Source organism: Actinia tenebrosa, unplaced genomic scaffold, assembly GCF_029948245.1.
Source record: "Actinia tenebrosa isolate PJP-AT-01 unplaced genomic scaffold, QUT_ActTen_1.0 PGA_scaffold2__45_contigs__length_23673736, whole genome shotgun sequence".
Lineage (NCBI taxonomy): Eukaryota > Metazoa > Cnidaria > Anthozoa > Actiniaria > Actiniidae > Actinia > Actinia tenebrosa.
In genome coordinates this window covers 19,752,065-19,762,185 of record NW_028292579.1, presented here as the reverse complement: position 1 = coordinate 19,762,185, position 10,121 = coordinate 19,752,065, and the positions used below count along the sequence as shown (strand labels likewise).

General features: G+C 35.0%; 1 protein-coding gene across 4 annotated transcripts; it reads right to left on the bottom strand.

Annotated features, from left to right (window-relative positions):
- Positions 1-327: 327 nt before the first annotated feature.
- LOC116293564 (uncharacterized) lies at positions 328-9,907 on the bottom strand. Of its 4 annotated transcripts, none has more exons than XM_031701014.2 (8): positions 9,816-9,907; positions 8,786-9,378; positions 7,617-7,889; positions 6,619-6,731; positions 5,214-5,300; positions 3,692-4,276; positions 2,707-2,781; positions 328-1,573 (listed from the first exon to the last, which is right to left on the bottom strand). In XM_031701014.2, the coding sequence occupies exons 2-8, from the start codon at positions 9,279-9,281 to the stop codon at positions 1,448-1,450; spliced, it is 1,755 nt and encodes a 584-aa protein (XP_031556874.1). In that variant the 5' UTR covers positions 9,282-9,378; positions 9,816-9,907; the 3' UTR covers positions 328-1,447. The 4 variants fall into 4 exon arrangements, with proteins under 4 accessions (XP_031556874.1, XP_031556866.1, XP_031556888.1 ...); XM_031701006.2 differs by having other exon boundaries at positions 9,576-9,885; XM_031701028.2 differs by having other exon boundaries at positions 2,716-2,781; positions 9,576-9,884.
- Between the last annotated feature and the right edge of the window lie 214 nt (positions 9,908-10,121).

Genomic DNA, 10,121 nt, shown 5'->3' with positions numbered 1-10,121 from the left:
TAAAATTTGCTGTGATATTTACAAGGCAAGAAGGCTTTGCTATTAAAAACCCAATACACCATTTTTGATATAGCAAACATGGTGCATAATTGGGGCCAAACTTCAGTAAAACAACTTTATTTATTCATATTTAAACATGTTTTACCTTCTGCATCTCATTTGATATTTTGCATCTCATTAGGAATCTGTATAAATGTATACTACAACCTTTCTGCAATCAAGTGTTTATATATATATATATATACAGAATATCACTGTGAAAGCTAAAGATCATAGATTTGAGTTAGTTAAACAAAGTGTTTTTGAACTCAATAAAAAAAATAACACTAAAGAGAAACTGCATTTATTATCATCGAACTAAAGATTGCTTTATCAGTTGATTGAAACCCAGCAATACACCTGAACATCTCCCAGAGTGTAAGTTTGTGAAATTACAACATAAGCTAAATGATTGGAATTTTTCTCATAAATATCCATTGAATGAATTCTAGTATATACATAATCAACAAGAATATATAAGAATGAAGAAATTTGCAGCTATCCCTAAATATGCTGCAGTCACTTGTATTTGATGTTACAGAAGTGGACACAGAGCAGTTTCAAGAGGGGAGAGGGTGGGGGAAGGGGGGAAGGGGGAGGGGGAAGGAGGAAGGGAGAAGTGGGGTGGCTGTTACCTAGAAAGGCATCATATAGCAGCCTTTTTATGATTTATCTTTTTTATTATTATTTTCAACTCCATAGAGGCTTGACTAGCCACCCACCAAAGCCCCATGGATCTGCATTACACTTTATTTAATTTGTAATTGTAATAAATTTAAGAATCTAATTTGTAATTGTAATAAGAATCGTTTTCAGTGAGCATGCGATTTTTTCCTGAATTTCTTACCTCCTTTGGTTTGAACCTTCTTTTGCTTTAAACACTGGAAAAGATTCTTAAACTACAAACTGGCTTATTTCTTAAACATTACAAAGCCATTCAGAAATTATATATTGTAGCCCTGATATTGTAGCATACTGGTTATTCTTATCAGTCTACGGTAACTGATTGTTGCATTGGTTGGTTAACTCTGGTATAGTAATTAATTGAGAGTTTCTCTCTGGATTAAAATATATGATCTAAAAAAATATCTAAAAAAATATTGAAAATAGGTAAAAAGGAAGGTTCATTATTTATGGACAAGAGGTTATACAAGTGATTAATTTTAATTAACAAAATAATTTGTAGGTTAATCTGAATGATTTGCATGTGTAAACAATCAGAAAACCCAGACTCTGGTCATCTAACTAAGGCCATCTCCAACCCTGCCTTGATTGTACAGTAAGCAGCATGCCAGACAATGGCACCTTGTGGCAGCTGTAGCAATTAATTATTTTTAAAGGGCATTAAGATGGCAATGTATACGTATAATGCACTATTCAAGAACCTTGAGTCCTCCATCATACTTTCTCACAGCATCTTAAACTGTCTTGCATTGGATGGTAAGGATATTTGCTTTTTTCTTTCTTCATCCTGATTTTCTTGGTGGCTGCTCAGATAAGCCCTCTTACTATCATAGGAGTCTGTCTTGGCTCGCTAAAAATAACAAAACTCTATAATTAGTAATATTAATATCAAATTAATAATTAGTAATATATCATTACAAATAAGCCGAGAAGTTGTTTCAGTGTAATCAACCTTGTTATTCCCTCAAGAACAAAATTATTTGTTTGAGATGTTTATATTCACGTCTTCTCATGTGCAACTGAGCGCAACCTTTAAACAAAGAAATGATACTCTAGGGAATAACACATGGTCTGAAAATTGAAAGCATTAAGCCCAATCCGAGGAGGTCAGTATTAGCCATCCCTTGACTTTAATCAGCCCAGAGATTGTTGGAGGTTTCAAAAAAATTTAAGGTTAAACTAGCACTCTAAACATGAGTTTCAAATAGTCCCCTTCACAGTTTCCTGTGCCATCTTGAAAAATAGTTGAAAGAAAAAAGTGAATAATATTGTTTAAAGTGTTACAAATGGTCTTTTAATCATTGCAAGCTCACCATTTACCAGTTAGGTCATTTGCTCAATACTGAGCATTTTAGACCATACTAAATAATTATTAAAATGATTAAATAATCAACATATTAGTAATTAGAATAAATAATAATAAATAGTAATTGTCCAACAAGTTAATAAATATCTGCAACTGCATTCTTAAATGCTGCAAGTGAGGTGGCTAGTGCTGCTTCCTTTGGGAGTTGGTTCCATTCTGAAAGTGTTCTTGGGTAGAATGAGTACTTGTAATAATCCTTTGTGGCCATAGGCTGAGTATACCCGTACTCCTTGTTGAAACGGGTAGAATAGGAATGACCAAGTGGCTTAATTCTAACATCATCTTGACAAACCAGCTTATTTCGTATCTTGTAAATCATAGATAGTCGTGCTATCCTTCGTCTGCTTTCTAGCGTCTTCCACTTCAGTACTGAAAGCATTTCAGTTACACTGTCCTTACGATCAAAGCGTTTTGTCTTGCCTCGGTGAAAGGGTATGGCCACCTGTGGCACAGGGAACTGTGAAAGGGACTATTAATTTGGCGCAGGTCATAATATTTTAATTTAAAGTCTTCTTGTTATAAATTCAAATTTTGGGAAAAAATGTACTTTAAATTGCAATGTCTGGTAATAGGATTAATCAACTAAATAATCAAATTATCAATCAACACTAGCTTACATACAGTACCCTTCTAGAAGCTCCACCAAGAGGAAGTTTGTTAAAGATTGGCTCTGAACGGCGATTACTTTGCTTCTAAAAATATCAGCATGTTACAAAAAAATTGAAAATTATTCTTATTAATTAATGATAATTTTGAGGACTTCCAAGAAAACTCACCCACTTGTGTGAACTTTCAAATGTATAATAGACCAAATTAATACTGTCCAGCACCCACCCACTTTCCAACCACGCCTATTAAGGCCAATTAAACTGACTGTTTACTGTACATGCAGCATTACATGCAGCATTAAGTCAAATATACATGATCCTTATGGCCTAATAGTTTACACTGTCACCAGAAAAAGCCATAAAGGCCCAGTGTTAGGGGTAATTTCTGACAAGCAACATAGCCTTGAAGTGGTGACATGAGGGCCACGGACTAGCAATGACTGAAAGACTGCTTTTAATTAATGAAAGCAACAGCAAGGCCAACATGTGACACAAGAAAATTCCAAAATTGCGACTTAGGCGGCAGTTGTGAAATTAAGACGGAGGACATTAAGTAGAATGCTAATAATATACCCGTGAAATAGATAGCTAGCTAACTAATTACTAACTTTGTGCTATTGGTTGCCTAAGTCTAATTGGTTAAAGAAATAGGCGAGCCATGACAGGTAAACTAGTGCACGTGTGCTACTCAAGGGCACGCAATTTCAAATATTTTTAAACGCACTTACAAAAACTGAAACAATTGTACATGCTTTATCTTCGTATAATTTGACATGTTCGCATTTCTGTATCTATTCATTTGTCTATTGAGTTGTCACTCTAGTAAACGCATGTGCCCTTGTCATGCCTCACTGAATTCCTATGTTTTGTCTATTATTGAGCGCTAACTCCTATTTCATCCTAATATTTCATGGGTATATTATTTGCTCTCTACCCCCTCCAATTAATAAGGGTCTCATCAAAGATATGCCTGCATGCTTAAGCTATTTCTCACCCTAACTCGTTGCCATTTGATATTCCCTTGCTCAAGCAAGCTTGTCAGCAATTTTTCAATCCCTTCAACTTGTTTATTTTGTGTATCTTGCCAGGTCTTCAGACTTCCCAAATGCAAGAGCTGGTTTTCATTCAAGTCTTCTTTCACTGAATTTAAAAGCTCAAGTTTTGGTAAGAGCTTGTATTCTTGTGCTCGAAGCTCTAAAGTGAACTCCGAGAGCTGCTTCAAGCATCTGGAATTATCTTCTAGTGGTCCAACTTCACCAATTAACTTTATAAGCACTTTATACATGGTCTGTGAACTTTCACTTTGAAATTCACACATCCGCAGCATTTCTCTTGCTTCGTCTGGGGTCATTCTGTTGTGTTCTGATCTATGAGGTTTAGCTTGTTTAGATTTTTGTGTTGCTGTTACTTCATCATCATCACTGTCACTGTCAATTCGTACTTTTCTCATTCTCTTGCGTAGCTGTGCCAACTCTTCAGAGACACGGCGAAGGCTTTCTTGTCTTCGCTCTTCCCTTGTTTTTCTTGAATTTCTAGCTGCGTACATCATTCTTTCTAAAACTCTCTCATCATCTACAATCTGTAAACAAATGATAAATATTTAATAGTAGATTGGTTATAGATCTAAGATGATGTTTGGGGAGGTGGCACTGTTACCAAGAATGTCCATATTCAAACATCCTCTAAAGTGTGGCAATTCAAACCTTGAACACTTTTGCAATCCCCCACCCTTTCAATAATGACTTTATACTGTACGTAGCAACTTTTCCTATAACAAAACTATGAATAAATGAATGTTTTCAATTGCCAGCAATCTTAAACTTTAAACTTAATTGGATTTACCACTCGACCATGGTGGACGGAAAGCCTAACAGGTTTTGCAACCCACTTAATAAGGCTACCCATAGATCAAATTAGAATACAGAGAGAACCAAGGAACAATATTTATTCTGATCAAATACAACACCGAGCGCTCTAACCACTACACTACCAGTGCTTCCTTCCAGTGCTTCCTTCCTACAGTGCAGGCACTGAAACTTTGAACACTTCTGCCACCTCACATCATCTATTATTACCTTAAGCCATGTGATATCCTCTATTTTCTTGCCTTAATCCATTGTGATATGAAAAACATGCATAGTCTTCTTTGATTCTCACTCCACATCATCTAAATAATAGCCTTAAATCTACCTGTACTACCATTCTTAAATTTAGCATCTTGCCAACAATGCTGCAGGGTGAGATATGTTTACATGATGAAAATAGTAGACGCACCATGCAGCTTCCTGTTGCCATGCAATGTTGTGAGAAAAATTTACGCAATTTGAGTATCTGAACAGATCACAATAATTGTGATCTGTTCAGATATTCATGAGTATGCTATGATTGTTTGTTGCTTTACAAAAATGTATTAAGTTGGTGTAATTGGTGGATGATTTATGGAACAGAGGGATATAGACGCAGGGTTTATGGGAACCTAATGGGTGATGAACATGCCCTAATTCTGTCACTTTTACCTTTTCAACATTCCAGTCATGATTTTCATCTGTGACTTCTTTGACAATATATTTTCTACCTGTACTACCATCCTCACACAGCAATACCTACAATAAAGATCTATAACATTAGGGTATGTTAAATAAGAAATATGAGAAATAGGTCCTTGAAGTTCTCATATGAGACTTGGTAGCACAGTGGTTAGTGATTGCATGGTTAGAATTTTTTCTTAGTCTTTAAAGTTGCAGCTGCATAAGTTGCTTGATATACAGCGAGGGTCAGCTCAACTTGATACAATGCAACCAAAATACAAATATATAGTTTTTTTAATATATTATATTCTCATGTTTAAAGCAGAGCATCTGATAGAGTGCGAGGGTGCGATTTGCAGTACTGACCTAAAATTGCACCAAATCTCACTATAATTTATTGTTTTCAACACTATTTGTCATTTTCCACACTATTTTCTGCCCAAATTTCAAAAAAATAGCCACAATAAATCACCAAATTTATTAAATATTTCTTCTGAACTAAAATTAACTTCTGAATTTATTATTTCTAGGAAGATTTTAATGCTTTACAGTGAATTTTAGGTTCTAAAAACACATTAGTTTATGTGCATTCTCGATTGTTGGTCAGAAATCAACCAGGCATTCCTTATAAATCAGGATGTTTTTGGTAGGTCAATGAGCAGGAAATAACAATTAAAATCTTCATTTGAAATAAATTAAACTTCCTATAATATGCTAAATATTAGAATTTCCGCACTATTATGCACTATTTCCAAAACCTTCCGCACTTTTCTGCACTCCTTTTTTTCCCCTGCACTCTACCAAAATTGCTCTGGTAAAGGGTCAGTTGTAGTGCTATGAATAAAGCACTATACACAATAAATCAGGAGGGAGGTTATTCCAATCAGTAGACCTGCTTTTTTTTCATTTCAGACTACGTTATTTCATAGAGTATAGCATAATTCCTCTGTTTAACCCTTTGCCTCCTATGAATGTATGTCACTGATTTTACCATGGTGGAAAAACAACGTGTTAGCAGTCTACGCCACCCATCCTACACAAATCTTATGGACAAAATCTAAGATGGCAGCCAGGAGCTGGAGTGTTGCTAGAAACCCTGGGAGGGTAGAGCTTTTACAACAGTTGTTCATAAAAACTAACATGAAAATGGATCAACTCAAACAAAGAATAATAATTAAATGAATAATAATGAAAATTATTTTTGCTCATTGATAAAACATAAAAAAAATTATTATTATCATCATTAAATTAATAATAATCCCTTAAATGAATTTTCAAGTTTTTTTCCCTTTGTATTTTTGAACATAAAGGGTAGGTTTGAGGGAAAGAGAAGACTACCTATGGCCTGATATCAATGTCAATGACTGCAGGAATAAAAGTATTTTATACTCACAGAAGTATCTGGTTGAGTGTAGTCTGTAGTGATGCCAACTTTGATATTTAGATTTAATGGTTTATCAATATGTTGTATTGCTGGTGGTGCTGTACTCTCCAATCCTACAACTCCTAGAAATACAAACTAATAACAATTAATAAAATAATAATCTTTTGACTTTTAGGGATTGAAAATTACGCCGAGTGGATCCGCATACTACTTTGACAATGTGATGGCGAAATTTATTGTCAATAAGAGGACAGACACATAAAAATCTGATGTCAATTTGCCTTTTACAATAACAAAAACGATAAAAACTTCTCATTTTTAGCGATCAAAACAACCAACGGAAAGAGCACGCGCTCCTTGACGTCAGCTTTATCTGTCTGTCCTCTTATTGATGATAAAAAATTACCAATCAGCGCATGAGAAATTTGTAAGTTATTGTAAAAAAATTTTTGGAATACCAACCAATCTGAGAAAATTGGGGACTAAATAATGTGAACAATAAAATTTGATGCTCGCTTTGTTTGTTTGTTAATTTGTTTGTTTGTTTGTTTGGTAATTTGGGGGCTCAAACAAAATGATGGTTTTTTGAATTTGGACCTGACACCCTTCAGAAGATATTGGCTACGGCCCTACAGACCTATTTCATTGTGGTGCATTGTTTCACTGGCATTACCGGCCATTTATATAATTGTCATTCCCTAGAGAACTAATAATTTCCTTGATTGAGTTGTATCCATTTTCATTTGTGTAACCTCACGTGCAACCGTCAAACAAAAGAAATCATTACACTTTAGTAAAAAACGAAGAAAAAATGAAAAAAAAAAAAATGGTTACACATGGTCTGTAAGAACGTTGCATTACTATAAAAAAGGTCTAAAATGAGCAGACCTACTCAATTGGTTTCAAAGTTCAATAAAATGCCAAAATTAAGGTATTGCATGGTTATTGTGCCAGAATATGCAAGGTTAGGTCTCACTATATAAGACACAGTGCAAATGTCTACTCACCTATGAATTTATCAGCGACATCTTTTCTTTTAATCCTAAGTAATGCCTGCTCCAGGGTCCCCACAGTAGCATATTTCCCTTCTTGTTGTTTCCACGTTGCGATCATGTCACTTGCTTTATCCTTTGAATTACTGTTATCCGTATCAATGTTTTTTAGCTTGGCAGAATTAATGTGGAGTATTGGACCAATACTCTTCCAACATGTCCCAAGTTCTTCTAATATGTCAATAATTTTGTCATCTGTGACTACAGAATCTCTTATAGTTATTTCACCTGAAAAATAGTTAAATGTGCAATATCAAATTGCTAGAACTGCAAATTATACAGACCTTATTTTGCACTATAAATATTCCTACTAACTTCCAAAACAAAGATATTTCAGTAATCATAAAGAATTACACAACATGTAATGGCACGCAACAGTGAACTAGGGGAAACCCCTTATTTATACTTATTTTACTCCAATAATAATAATAATTAATATAAGCTAATTATTTAAAAATATGATTGTGTATTAATTCTATTACTCTTAAAAATCATTTCCTCGACGTAATACTTGTGTAGGAAATGCCAATATCCTTCTCAAATGATTTATGAAAATAGCACACCCATTTGATGAACCAGCTAGAACAAGATTGGTATATATCAAGCCAATTATCAAATGGAATACTGTTTACAACAAAAATGTGGCATACATTGTACAAAATATATCTAGAACAGGTATATTAAATCTGTTTCAACACTTAATATTATCTTAATTTCAAATCCCCTAATAGGTACTGGGCACAATTACTAAGCACAAAGTAATCTCCTTTATAGTCTCGTTCCACAATCATTCTTTGATCTAAAAACATTTTGACAGCCGGAAGTTGAGTCACGGCTGTTAGTCTAGCTCGCTGCATAATTTATAGCACGTTGTAAAACATTTTATGGGTTTTCACAAGGAAATTGTACAAAAATAAAGCAATGGGCTAGGAATTATTAACCGTTAAGTGTTATAAATGAGCTATTAGAGACAAAAACAAAGAGTTAGAAAATGTAAAATTAAAATTTAGACGAAAAAAGCCCAGTCGTATGAGGCGAGGTGTCGCCAGCTAAAGTAAACATCAAGTAAGCTTATTGTCTCCTTGTTGACTAAAAATCTTATGAAAAATATATACATTACTGACCTGTATAAGATATATCTTCTTTATGTCCATCCCCAATCCCAGAATCGAGCGAATATGAATTTGATTGCAGTCGATGACACTTCTCACAGAGATACTTCTGCGCTTCGGTTGAAGTCGATGACACCCCCTCGCCATCTTTACTTCTTGTGGTTAAAGAAACCTTGTTTGCGGCATCTACTTGGATATTTTCAACCGGTGTAAATACTTCAGAAGAGGCTCCAACCTCTTCAATATTAGTTTCTTTTAAGATCTGAAGTTGTTGTGCTAATATTCTAGAAGAATGTGACAAGTTGGTGTTCGGATGGTCCTCAAAATCGCCTTCGGAATCCTCACCACAGCTGTCGAAGATGTTAGAGAATTCTTCATCGATGTAAGAATCAAAGTTGAAACTGCCCCCGTTGACCTCGTCTGCTTGAGCTCCTCGTTCGGAATCGTCTAAATCCATCGAGTTTTCTGGGTCAGGGTTCTCGGCTACATGGCTTAATACCGTGGCCATATTCGATGACAATATGCGAGCCGTTTGGGAGTATACACACTTGTCAATTTCTAGGACCAGTTATGTAGTTATTTAACCTCCGACGACGGTTAAAACTCTGGTAAATGTAAAGTTAATAGATTAATACGATGGCCTGAGAGGATGTATCAGTTAGCAAAAGAAAATCGGGATTTCTCGACTGAAATTCACTTACACCTTATGTGCAAATTGTTAGGAGAGAATTGACTTATAACTATAGTATATAAAGCTTTAGTTGTTCATGTAAGCAATATATTATTGAAATAAAGTACTCACGTATCACAGTACTCTTTAAAATGCAATTAACCTTGGCAAAACGATAACATACGTTATTAAGTTCATAAATCAACTTGTTTTGAAAGCGATCCTACAAGCTAGGTTAGGGTCACATGTATCCGTAGACAAGTTACCCCCAAAATCAAAAAATTCCTGGCCTCGAGGATTCAGATGATCTCCATAGAAACCAAACCACTATTATCGCCAAACAAAAACAACCAGACCTGCAAAAAATATTACCGCTTCAGTCTCTTCGAAGCTTCACTGCCACATATAAAGCTCGTTTCTCCTGAACATATATTTTTCTTATTAGTGTTGTTGCTCTCCTAACGTGGTCTTGGGCCTGGTTACAGGGCGCTACGTCATTGCTATAATTAGACTAGTACACATGACCTTGAACTTGGATTGTAGTACATGACTAAAATAAACACAAACTATGGTTTTAAATACGGTTTTATCTAGGATAAAACCTTATAATTCGATTTAAACGTTAGCGGATGTTGACATTTTTCTCTTCACCGCTCCCCCATCGTCGAACCCCCGTTT

Bases quoted from the DNA above. Each gene is read 5' to 3' on its own strand.
- LOC116293564 (XM_031701014.2), bottom strand. From the start codon at position 9,281: ATGGCCACGGTATTAAGCCATGTAGCCGAGAACCCTGACCCAGAAAAC. The intron at 7,890-8,785 runs GTCAGTAATGTA...ACTATTTTTCAG, and splicing joins AGAAGATATATCTTATACAG to GTGAAATAACTATAAGAGAT. The intron at 1,574-2,706 runs GTAAGCTAGTGT...TGTTATTTTTAG, and splicing joins CTTCTAGAAGGGTACTGTAT to CGAGCCAAGACAGACTCCTA.